Source organism: Chrysemys picta, chromosome 22 (genome assembly GCF_011386835.1).
Source record: "Chrysemys picta bellii isolate R12L10 chromosome 22, ASM1138683v2, whole genome shotgun sequence".
Classification (NCBI taxonomy): domain Eukaryota; kingdom Metazoa; phylum Chordata; order Testudines; family Emydidae; genus Chrysemys; species Chrysemys picta.
The window spans coordinates 5,898,163-5,910,539 of NC_088812.1; the positions used below are offsets into that span (position 1 = coordinate 5,898,163).

A 12,377-nucleotide genomic window follows, 5' to 3' on the forward strand; every position below is an offset into this window, starting at 1 on the left:
ATCTTGAATAATCTAACTTATCAAACTATTCCTTAACCTGATCATTCCCTAGTTTGGCTTGTGTTCCTTCCCCCTGGTTGTTAATATTAATTGTGCTGAGTATCTGGTCTCCATTAACTGAAGACTAAAGCAAAATAGGCACTGAGTCACTGTTGGGGGAGGGGAGCTGTACCATCTCACATTTTTCCAGGAACGGTGATTGTACGAAGGTTCCCAGCCGCTGGGGGAGAAGTGGCAGGGACACAGATCTCTGCAGTTCTGAAGAGAGGAAGGGTGACTGGGTGCACGTGTTTCCTTTTCAAGTCAAGCTGCTCAGAGGCTCAGCAGCTATAAAACCCAGCGGCGCAAAGTCGGGAGAGGGAGAAGCTCAGAGCGATGGCTTTAAACAGTATTTACCAGAAGTGTGAAGAGTCCGACCGAGTGCAGCTCAAGGAACAAGAGGCAGAAATGGTGTCTGGAAGATCAGGTAACACCCGGGCTGCAATAGTGGGAGATCCCACCATCGCTTCCTCCCAATCAGCTGACTCCTTAATAACAGGCCCCGATCCCGCAGACCTCACACACCACTGAAGCCGAGGGCTGGGCAGTTTGAGTGAGCTCTGTGGAATTGGGCCCCTGTTCTCTGGAAGGGGATGGGGTGGGAACTGAACAGGTTTCTACTCCGGCATGTGGCTTTTCAGCCATCGCAGCTGGAGGGCGCTAGACAGAACCAGGCTGAGACTTCCAAACTTGCTTCGACAGCATTTTGTCACGTGTTTGGTGTTTGGGTAGTACAGCCATGAGGGATCTAAAAGTAGATAGATAGATAGATAGATAGATAGATAGATAGATAGATAGATAGATAGATAGTCTTGTAAAGATATTGGTCCCTGGATGTGTGAGAGAAGAGGCAGGTGAGGTAATATCTTCTCTTGGACCCACTTCTCTTGGTGCAAGGGACAAACTTTTGAGCTTCACTGGGCTCGTCTTCAGGTCTGGGGAAGGTAAACACAGTGTCCAAGAGCGCAATCTAATCACCATCCAGTCCGGCTGTCTGGCTGCAGGTGTTGGCTGGGGTGGGCACAGATACAGGTGTCGGGGGAGTTGTTTTTCAGGATCATCCTCCTCCTCTCTCAGCCTGATTCATTCCCTTTTTCCCCCAGCACACTTTCACCTCCTCATTTCTCTCTCTCTCACTGATTCATTCCTTTCTTTTCCTAACATGCTTCCCTCCCCCCAATTCCATGGGGCACTGAATCCCCCCCAAAAAATTACAGGGACTTGTGTGATTTAATTTTAATGAAAAGAAAAAAAATAGGTAGAGAGATGGGGTGTGTTGGAAGGAGAGGGGAGGTGAATGGGGATGGCTAAGGAGAGAGAGAAGATTTGGCACCCACCCTGCACTCAGCACTACTGCTGCTGATGCACAAGTTGCCGGGCAATGGAGCCCATTATACACATTAGAGCCCTGCAGAGGGGCTGGGATCCCACAGGAACCCCTGCCATAATAGCAGGAGCGGGTAAAATGTACTGTGTTGCGGGCGGGATTGGGTGGGCAAAAAAACCAGCCTGCGGGAATTTGCAGGAAAACACGAACTCTCTTGTCGGTTTGCAATGAATCGAATGTCAGCAATGGAAAGCAAGTTGGGTTTTTTAACTAAAGGTTTTAATAGTGAAATTTAAGCAAGGGCTAGAAATAACAGAAGTTAAAGTATTTTTACATGATTTAAGCCAGGTTTGTTTTATTCTTTTAGTGCTAAAAATTGTATCTGAACTTCATTTATATATATATATAACCTGACTGTTGTTTTTCAGTTTTTATTTTTAGTAGCATGGGGGGTTCTGTGTTTCTTGTGGGATTTGCAGGATCTAAGGTTATTACGGGTGGGGGTGGGATAAAAACACAAGTAACAATATGGGAGCGGGTGGGCCTGTGTATTGCAGAGCGAGACTAGAGCGGGATAAAAATAATAGTTCCATGCAGGGCTCTCAGACACATCCCAGGTCGTGCCATCAGCAGCCTTGTCCCCAATGCCTTTCCTAGGCCCAGACATACATGTCCTCTCTGATGAGTTTCAGCTACGGAGTCCTGCTGACCAGGCATCATGACCCTGGGTTGTGCAATGGGAAGATGTCGTGTGCTTCCTGGGTACAAACAATTCTGCATTTACAGCGGATTTTCGGTTCTTTTCTTCCTCTTTTTTATTTTCATTCCTGGGAAGCGAAGGGGGTGACGTGTGGGATGGGGCTGTTGTGGGGGTTGGGGACACAGTTGCTTCCTTCCTCTCTCCCGCCCCCGCTGACAGGAGCACAGTGGGCTGAGGCTGGGGGGTGGCTGGGGTGCACAGGGCACTGTGCAGAGAACAACCTTCTGAGCCAATGACTGGTCCCTGCCTGTAGGAGCCTACAGCAGAGGGGACAGCACAGAGCTGGGGGAGCCTCCCTGGCTGGGGGTCTTCATGGCACATGAGTTTTTGGCACGATGTTGAGGATTCTTGGGGGACAGTGCCGGGGAAGCTCAGGGCACTGGGAGAGGAGGCCAGGGCTGGGACACAGGCAGCCATCAAGAGGGGATCACAGGTCGAGCAGGCAATGGGGCGGGGGGAGATGTACGCAGAGACCTGAGTCATGTAGCTGGATTCTGATGGTGGAAGATAGTCAAAGGGGACAGAGGAGACGGGGCAGGGGCGGAGAGTGAAACACCTGGGAATCCTCACAGCATCTCACATGCTCCGCCCAGCCCGGTTCCCTGAAGGATCCTTGGGAAAACACAGGGGACTCCCAGGAAATGGGGTTCTCTTACTGCTAGGGCAACAGGAGTGATGGAAGCCTGAGACGGTGGATGGAATCTAGATGTCCTGGAGACAGAGAGATTAGATAGAACGGGGATGGCTGGATGGAAATACACAAAATCATGTTCCAATTCCTACTTGATGTCTCTCCCGAGCTCTCGGTGTGAATTGCCCTGCAGTGCCCAGAGGTGCCTGACCCGAGAGGCGCAGCCATCACTCTGAGTTAGTGACGGCTAATAACAGTGACTGCTGATTTCCCTAGTGCCTTCCCCATGGGGCAGGGATTCGTGCTCTAACCGCCCTGTCTCTGCTGTTCCCTTCCAGGCAGTGCCTGGCTGCAGTTTCCTAGGGGCCCAAAGGGGGCGGCAAAGTCCATATTAACCCTTTACGCCCTGCATGCCGTGTCGTTCGTGCTATGGGCCGTGCTCCTCGCCGTGGCGATTGCGAAGTGTAAGTATCCCAGAGAGTGTTTAGGACCATGACAGAGAAACAGGCCCAGTGGAAAAGTCCAGGGGTGCAATCCTGGCTCCATTAAGTCAATGGTCAAACTCTCATTGGCTTCAACGAGGCCAAGATATCACCCCACATGTCCCTCTCAGCCCGAGCCGTGTCTCTGTCAATGGCCAGCGTGGGGTGTTGCAGGGGTTGGAGTATAATCCCCCATAATGCACTTCACTGTGCCCTAGTACTGCTAATTGTAAGACAAGGCTCATTAAGTCAGGTCACCCGACCTCCAGCTCACAGCAGTGGGACCGATAGGCGCTGACTCTGTGGGTGCTCTGGGGCTGGAGTGCCCATGGAAAAAAAATAGCGTGGGTGCTCAGCACCCACCAGCAGCCCCGTCAATCAGCTCCTCCCCATCCCTCCCAGCATGATCAGCTGTTCAGCGGCCTGCAGGAGGCACTGGGGGGAGGGGGAGGAGTGGGGGCAGGAAGACGCGGGGTGCAGCCTTGGTGAAAGGGGTGGAGTGAGGGTGGGGCCTGAGTCAGAGAGGAGGTCCAGCAGCCCCAGGGAAATCACAGCGCCTCTGGCGGGACCCCTTCCCAGGACCCGCAATCTGAGCAGGAACATACTGGGGTGTGATGCTTGAATGTATCCCCATGTTCGACAAGCTAGTACAGTGCATGTTGGGACCCCCTCTGGCAGCTGCTCCACATTGGATGACAGCCCAACTACTGCTGCCGGCTAACAGAGTTACTCCTTTAGCTCAAGTGGTTAGAGGTCTATGCTGCAGGGGTCAGATATTCAAATCTTGTGATGACCCCTGATGGGAGATTACACACAGCTTCAGTGTTGAAAACTCTAGGTGGTTGAATTAAAGCCCCAGCTCCTGGAGTCATGTGAGTCCTGGAGTCATGTGATTAGTTGAGACTCTCAGCTTTCATTTAAAAAATCGAGACAGTTTCTAGTTGCAGAGAAAAGCCTGAGAAAGTGACATGACAGCTCAGGAACCAGAAGGCAAAGAAAAGGATCCAAAATTTATTATTTTTTACAAAGCTCATGATATTTAACCCAATATCATGGTTTTTAAACATTTGGGGTTGGCCAGACGGCACCAGGGCAGGGGTGGCTCAGAGAGGACTGGGAGATTGTCTCCCCCAGACACAAGTGAGCAGTGGGAAGCTGGGAAATAGAAATGCAACATTCCTCCCTGGGCCATGACTCCAAACTGAAAACCCATCCCTACTCGGAGTCCCCCAAACCATATAAAAAACAGCTGACGTTGGCCCCTCTTTCTAGACGCAGAGATGTCCAAGGAGCTGGAGCAGATGCGGACTGATCAATCCGTGCTCAGAGCCAATGGTAAGAATTCAGCTTACTCCCAGATGTCTGTTTGTTGGTATTACTTTTGTTACCCTTTTGGCCCAAGAGAAAAGCTGAGGACTTGCTGGGTTTCTTCCCATTAGGTGGAGCAAACGCTGCTCTCAGGCAGGTTTGTTCTCATCGTGACTTTGTTTAGTTGCCTGGGGTCCTGTTCCACTGAGCAGGACAGGAACTAACAGCAGCAGCCAGGTTCCTTGCTCAGAAATCCCCACAGCTGCCCCTCCAGTGAGCTCTGTGCACAGGGAGCTCTGTCTCCACTTCCTCCCAGGGTCCCACTCACAGTTCCTTCGGCCTTCCACCCATACAGCTGGCAGCCGGTTTCCTAGCACCTGGGGCTGCAACCAGTGACACCCTCAGGCCGGCCCACCTCAGCTCTGACCTGCCATGCAGCCTGGTGCTTTGGGCAGTCACCTCCACTGTCTGCATCTATTTCACGGCATACAGGGGCTTGATTGCTCCTCTCGCACTTGGTACCCATTGGCTTTAACGAGGTCTGTCATTGTCTGTGGATCCCACATGAGGGCAGTCAACAGCACCCTCCAGCATAACACTATTAGGTGTATTACGGTAGCAGCTAGGAGCCCCAATCACAGCCCAGACACCCATTGTGCTGGGCCCTGCACAAATACAGAACAAATCTACAGTCTCTGCCCCAAAGAGCTTCCGACCTAAGTATTAGACCAGGGACAAGAGGTGGAGACAGGCAAACAGATGGGGGAGCACAAGGGAACAGGACCGTACCAAGCCTCTGAGTGTTTTGGTTGCACTCCAATTCACTGATTAATGATCTGAGCCTGTTGAGCATGAAGGAAAGACTCCCATGATCGTGACTGGCGTTTGGATCAGGCTTTATTTAGCTAAGAGCCCGTCTGCAGCAGGGAAATGTACACCTGGTAGCTCACAAACCCGGGAATGTTAGGGCCAGAAGAGACTGTTCGGAGCATCTGTTCTGACCTCCTGCAGAACCCAGACCAGAGGAGGCCACCCAGCGATTCCATATTGGGTGGTTGAGTATAGCGGTGCTTTACGGGAGAGAGGCCCAATCTGTTAAAGGCTCCGACTGATGGAAAATCCGCCCTGTCGCTGGAGACTTTGTCCCGATGGTTAAACGGTGATACAAACCCGTTCATGTAGACGCGCTTCATTGGTGCAAAACAGGACTCACTGCAGTGCGTCTCATGCTGGCGAATTACAAAAGGGAATGGCATTCTGCAAGCCCCGTGCCGTGTGCCGACACTAGAGATTTGCACCAGGGTATGGAGACACTAGTGCAAATGTCCCTAGGCTAGAGGGCTGGTCAGTTCTCTTGCTGTTGCTCGGACAGCATAGAGGTGACTGAAGGCATTCTGGGCCTCCCTGATGTTCTGCCCTGAGCCAAAGCTGCACTTTACGAGGTAGGATACCGGTAAGGGACGGGTCTCTGACACCGTCCAGCTGTCGTGTTTTAGGTCTCCCATCCAGCTTTCCTCGAGTCACAGAGAGTCTCTCAGGGAAGTTGGCAGGACTTCGGAGCAGATGGCCATGGCGCCTGAGAGAGGATTGGGCGACCGTCTAGTAGAGCAGGACCTGATTCGTTAGAAAGCAGATCCCTTCATTCGACTTGCATCCCAGGCACTTGATGCTTTTGATCATTTGAAGACGCTTCATCTGAATGGTGTCCAATTTCTTGCCAGTCTTGATGGTGCGGGGCCACATTTCAGTCCCAGTGGCACCGCCGCTCTGTAGAGACTCAGCTTCGTCTCTCGACTTTTCAGGGCGTTCCGTTTGCAAAGGACGTTCTTGATGAGGTGCCCCATTACTCACTAGTCTAGGGGGGACCCTAACTAATCCCACTAGCTGGCTCTCCCCTAGGCAGGGCTGGTCGACAGCCGTGGGTCTGGGGGAATGAGCACAGGGCAGGGAGTCAGGGGGCCCTGAGTTCTAACCTTGCCTCACTGCCTGGCCTGGGGCAATTCACTCCCACCTTAATGACCATCAGGGCAAATCCACCCACATGCAACCTCCTTCAGGGAAGGAAACCAGCCTGGGCGGCCCTCGTAGACTCGCTCTGCTGGGGAACACGGTCCTTCCCCACGAGACAAGTGAGGGGGAGACAGATGGTTCCCAGCTCACCAGGCTCTGTCTCTTCCAGGCTCCGAGATGTCGAAGCAACTGGGGACGCTTCATTTCAATCAATCCACCATGCGCAACACTGGTATGTACCCGAGTCCTCATGATCCACAGCCTGATGTCCCCTCTATGACTCCCCTGCACCTCTCATCTCACCCCTTTGGCCTTCCTCCCTTCTCCTCCTCACAAGCCCCTCCCTACCCCATTCCCCATTTCCTGCCCAATCTCCACCCTTCCCTGCTCCCGCTCAGCCCCAGTCCCCGAGATTCCCCAGGAGTGTGATGGGCTTTGTTTCTGTCTCTCAGGGGAGGAGCTGGCCAAGGAGCTGGAGAGGCTGCAGTTGGACCAGGCCACGCTGAGAGCGGAAGGTGAGGGCAGGCAGGGGTGTGGAGCAGGGCTCAGGCGGAGGAAGTGGGGGGGAAACAGCAGCGGGAAGCTGAGATGGGGCTGCAGAATCCCAGCCCTGGGTGGCCATGGCAATCTGGGATCCCCCCCACATCGGATCCAGCCTGAGCGAGTGACATTTGTGATTCATTCCCTGAGATGAAGGCACCAAGGCAGGAAACCCAGGGCCAAGCCCCACCCTTGTGGACCCCAGCGGGGACGCAGCCAATACCCCCGGAGCCTGTGCTCTGGGCTCTGTGTGCACCAGGGCCCCATTCTGAATGGGGGGGGGAAGCTGATTAACCCTTTGGTGCCGGGGATTCTCACCCCAGTGTGTTCCCATTTTGGCCTTCAGGGAACAGTCTGGGCTGGGCTGCTACAGAGAGGCTATTTCTTGCTCCCCAAAATTATTTGGGGAAAAGCTGGGAGGAGATGGGGGATGGGGACCCATTAGGGGCCGAGGTGAGGCAGGTAGATTCAAGGGCATGGCAGAAAGAGGAGACCCTCGTGTAATAAGCTCGGGGTGTTGGGGAGCCAGGGGTAGGGAACTGGGGGGGCAGGGCAGTGGGGAAAAGGGCAGAGGTCCTGCTGGGGTTTAAGGAGAGAGAAGGGGCAGGGTTGAGCTGAATAAATTTGACCCTGGTGAAAAGTTGGGATCCTGCTGGAGTGTTCGGCCGGGTCTCCAGTCCCTAAAGACTGTATCGGACCGACTGTAACAAGCTCAGTGCCTCCCGCTGCTGAGAAAGGGGCCCTGTTTCAGTGTCACAGCCAGGCCCCAAATCCCGGTGTTTACGGTCTGTACACAGACACGCCAGGCCGAGCTGCACACACCTGTGGCCCAGGCTAACGTCTGGCGGCTTTGGACACACAGAACATGGTGAGCGCCACTTGAGGCTCCCAAACTATTTAAAGGGATGGGACCCCATTCCCATACACGATGGCGTGTTGTGTTTCCAGTGTTCAGGGATCTAGCCAAAGCAAAACAAGACAGAGATGACATCAGGGCCGAGACCTACAAGATCCTGGATGCCGCACAGAAAGGGAATGGTGAGATACACGCCAGCCTCGGCTCGCTCTTTCCGGCAGGGGGACCGTTTTCTGTTCTGCGTCTGTACAGCGCCTGGCACAACGGGGCCAGATTGGGGGGGGCTATGGCAATAGAGATAATAACACTGAGTAATACTAAGCCCTTCGCGAACGTTGGGGGCCTTCATATTCATCGAAGCCATAGGGAGGGGAGTCTGTAGGGGGCGCTCTTCCCTCACTGTCAATGCTGACCTCAATCCCCCAGCGTGATCCTAGGGGGCGCTCTTCCCTCGGAGTTATATGAAGGATTGGGCTGTAAGAGTCCGTTTAATGTTTCCAGCTGCATATTAAGCAAAGTCTCTATCATATCTACCCATCCATCTCTCTCTTCTGATTAGCTAAGTGTCTAAAACCCTGCTGGCAAGCTCAGAGTAAATAGTGATTTTGTTCCATCAGGAAGTGACTCAGGATTTCCTCCATATTTAGAGGAAGCATAAAGTGGGTGAATAACATTCTCCCAGTGACCTTTCAGCTGAGCACTTGCTGAAATGCTTTCCAGGGGCAGGGCCTGCTTGAAGGAAGCTCCCGCGGTACCTGGCAGCCGCTGAAGGCATTCGCTGGGTTTATCCAAGGTGGGGAGCCCCTCCTGCCCATACCTCCCTAGTCACGCGCTGGCTCTGCTGTGTTCTCTCCGACAGGCACTTCCCGGTGCCAGCCTGGCTGGGAGCAGTACCGAGGGAGGTGCTACCTTTTCTCCTCGTCTGCCCAGCGCTGGCAGGCGGCCAGAAAATCCTGTTTGAGCCAGACTGCCGACCTGGTGGTGATCAACGATCAAACAGAGCAGGTACAACCCCCTGTCTTCCCCCATTGGGTAAAATGTACCCATGCAGAGGGCCGCCATGAGGCCTAGCTTATGCTCCAGTTCTAACCACCCAATCCTCTGTGTCATCCACTCTAGAATTACTTGGCCATTAAAGCTGATTCTGTTCGTCACTGGATCGGCTTCACAGACCAAGGGACTGAAGGCGTCTGGCACTGGGTGGACAACACTCCTGCAGCATTTACGTAAGCATGGGGAGATCCTCCACTCTCCCCTTCCTGCCCCGGCCTTCCCCAGCTGCCCCTGTTTCCACTTCAGTAGCTCCGAGGCTGAGGCCTGGGACAGCACCACTCACGTTTGATTTCATGCCCTGACAACTGACCGACTCGAGCCTTTATCAGTCCCCCGCAGGTCACTGGTTCAAATCTGGCCCAAGTCTGTAGCAACTACATGGCGTTGCTGCTGGGTGCCCTCGGTATGAAACAACCTTGGTGGGTCTCAGCCCAGTTCCCAGTGGGGAAAGCATCCACATATTGCACTGGGGGCTTGTTGGCCATTACAGCCGGGGGGCCGAGGATTGAATGGGCCAAGGAGATGGAGCGCCCCTCTCAGCCTACAGAGGGGTCTCTCCAAAGCAGGGCAGGTCTGAAACACCATGGCAAGGAGAAGTTTGTGCTGCCATAGCCCATATAGATGGCAGCTTCTACCACTGATTACGTGACATCCTCCACTGTTTGTGGGGGGATATAATAAACCCTTGGGTTTTGGGGTGAAAATGCCACAAACCCCCTTTCAGGGAGAGGGCAGCCTGACTTCCTTGGAGGCCATGTTGTTCACTCCTTTTCCTGAGGCCCCTTTATGCAGCTCCGGTCCCATCAAGGGGCCATAAAGGGAATGTAATCTCCCACACGCACACTTGCCCAGGCTCAAGGGCCTGGAGAAGAGCAGAAAAGCCCCATACGTAGGGGTGGGGCTGGAGCACAGCTGGGCTTTGGCTATTTTTGGCTGTCCACAATGCCGCAGGGGCCTGAGCATAAGTTAGACCAACCCTGAGGCTGCTCTAGGTTATGCTGAGGGGGGACCCGGTTACCAGGCAGCACATAGATGGGAGCATCTCAGCCGGAACCGGTGGCCCAGTGGCTTGAGGGATCTTCTCTTCCTTCCCTTTCAGGTTTTGGGCCACAGGGGAGCCCAATAACATGTACAGTTTTCACGTCAGAGAGGAGGACTGCGCCCACCTGCACGAGAACGGCCGGTGGAACGACGAGCCCTGCAACTTGCACTACAGGTGGATCTGCGAAAAAGCTGCTTCTGTGTAAATGGCCGGAGTCCCGCCCTTGCTCTGAGCACCGGCTGAAATGTACCCGGCCCACGAGGACTGTGAACCATTCCAGCCCCACACCAGTCCATTAGGGTTACCAGCTTTCTAACAGCACAAACTGAACACCCTTGCACTGCCCCAGCCCTGAGGTCCCACTCACACAACCCCCACCTCCATTGCTTGCTCTCCCCCATCTTCACTCACTTTCACCAGGCTGGGGCAGGGGGTTGGGGTGTGGGAGGGGGGTGAGGGCTTCTGCTGAGGATGCGGGCTCCAGGCTGGGGCTGAGGTATTCAGAATGCAGGAGGGGGCGCAGGGCTGGAGCAGGGGGTTGGAGTGCGGATGGGGCTGCAGGCTCTGGGTGGGGGTGCGAGCTCCAGGCTGTGGCCGAGGGGGTTGGGGTGTGGGAGTGGGTGGAGGCTTCGGTTGGAGGTGTGGGCTCTGGGGTGGGGCCAGGGATGAGTGATTTGGGGTGCAGGAGGGGGATCAGGGCTAGGACAGGGAGCTGGGGTGCAGGAAGTAGTGCGGGCTCTGGGAGGAAGTTTGGGGTGTGAGCTTCAGCCAAGCAGTGCTTGCCTCAGGCGGCTTCCAGAAGTGGCCGGCAGGTCTGGTCCCTAGGCAAAGAGTCTCAGCATGCTGCCTGCACACGTGGGCACCACCCTCGCAGCTCCCATTGGCCACAGTTCCTGGCAAATGGGACCTGTGGAGCTGGTGCTCGGGACGGGGCAGTGCCCCTACGCCTGGGAGCCGGATATGCCGGCTGCTTCCAGGAGCCACGTGGAGCCAGGGAGCCTGCTTCTGCCCCACTGTGTCACAGACTGGACTTTTAGTGGCCCGGTCAGTGGGGCTGACTGGACCCGCCAGCGTCTCTTTTCGACCGGGCGTTCCAGTCGAAAACCGGACACGTGGCAACCCTACAGCCCAAAGGGCTCGTGTGCTCCCTCTCCACATGGGGCGAATTTCTCCCGCAGAGACCACCCACCGGAGATGCTCCACACTCTGCCTGTGCCACCTTGCCCCCTCCCCACACTGCTTCATATTTACAAACTTGCTGTTCGCAGTACAAGCACCTTCTCCCTTGCGATCCCCGCCGCCTGCATCAGGCCCCCATGTCTCCCACCCGCTCTGAACCATTTTCGCTGTGTGAACCCAGCAGTGCTGGTTTTGGTGCCTTATGGGGGAGGAGGCAGCGGGGGGAAGTGATTAAAACAGGGGGCTGGGAATCAGGTCTCAGCTCCGGGTGACGCTGCTCCCGGCTGTGCTCTGCTGACCCTGCTGTGAAATGGGGCTGAGAATGCCTCCTCCAGCCGTGGGCCGGGCGGCCTGGTGAATGGAGGCTTTAGACCCACCTTGAGATGTTTGTGTGGTTGTGGCCATGTAAGTGGAGAGGGCCCTCAGAGCTACACGAGATGCGGAGGGTGACCTTGTGTGGAATACAGCTGCCTTGGACTCAGAACGTGTGTCGGTGTAAACAGACTCATTTCTTTGTGTAATTCTAGGTGTGCACTGACAAGAGGGCTGAGGTGTGCGTACACACACACACACACACACACACACACACAGATGGGCTGTGCTGGGACCACTGGAGGTCTCTTCTCATCTGCAGCCAGAGGCTGGTGGCGACCCCATGATCTGCTGGGGCCACTGGGGCTCACATTGGGCTGAAGTGGAATAAAAATGGTGCCTAGCTCTCATGCTGGGCCCTGCCCAGGGGTGAGAAGGGATAACGGTCTAAATCCCTCCATCCTGACATGATTCCAGGAGCTGAGGCCCTAGGCAGGGGCTTGTAGCACCTAGGCCTTCATCCTGTCACGGGCCTCATATAGGGGGAGGATTAGGAGGAACAGGCCAACAGCCACATTGGGTCAGACCAATGGCCCAGTGTCATGTCTCTGACAGTGGTCAGTGTCCGATGCTTCTGGCAGGTGGAGGTTTAGGGACACCCGGAGCATGGGATTGTGTCCCTGAGCATCTTGGCTAATAGCCATTGCTGGATCTATCCTCCAGGAACTTCTCTCATTCTTTTTTGAACCCTGTTATGCTTTGGGGCTTCACAATTCCCTTTGTGAGTTTTAAACCTGCTGCTTAATAATTTCCTTGGATCACCCCTGGTTGTTGCAGT

The 12,377-nt window shown here is 54.7% G+C and overlaps 1 protein-coding gene across 2 annotated transcripts; it reads left to right on the top strand.

Annotated features, from left to right (window-relative positions):
- Positions 1-227: 227 nt before the first annotated feature.
- Positions 228-11,715, top strand: LOC101938457 (asialoglycoprotein receptor 1-like). Of its 2 annotated transcripts, XM_065576138.1 has the most exons (9): positions 231-466; positions 3,096-3,221; positions 4,512-4,574; positions 6,727-6,789; positions 7,010-7,072; positions 8,046-8,135; positions 8,813-8,958; positions 9,073-9,179; positions 10,106-11,715. In XM_065576138.1, exons 1-9 carry the CDS (start codon positions 376-378, stop codon positions 10,251-10,253), a joined length of 897 nt encoding a protein of 298 aa, XP_065432210.1. In that variant the 5' UTR covers positions 231-375; the 3' UTR covers positions 10,254-11,715. The 2 variants fall into 2 exon arrangements, with proteins under 2 accessions (XP_065432211.1, XP_065432210.1); XM_065576139.1 differs by lacking the exon at positions 6,727-6,789 and having other exon boundaries at positions 228-466.
- The last annotated feature ends 662 nt before the right edge of the window (positions 11,716-12,377 follow it).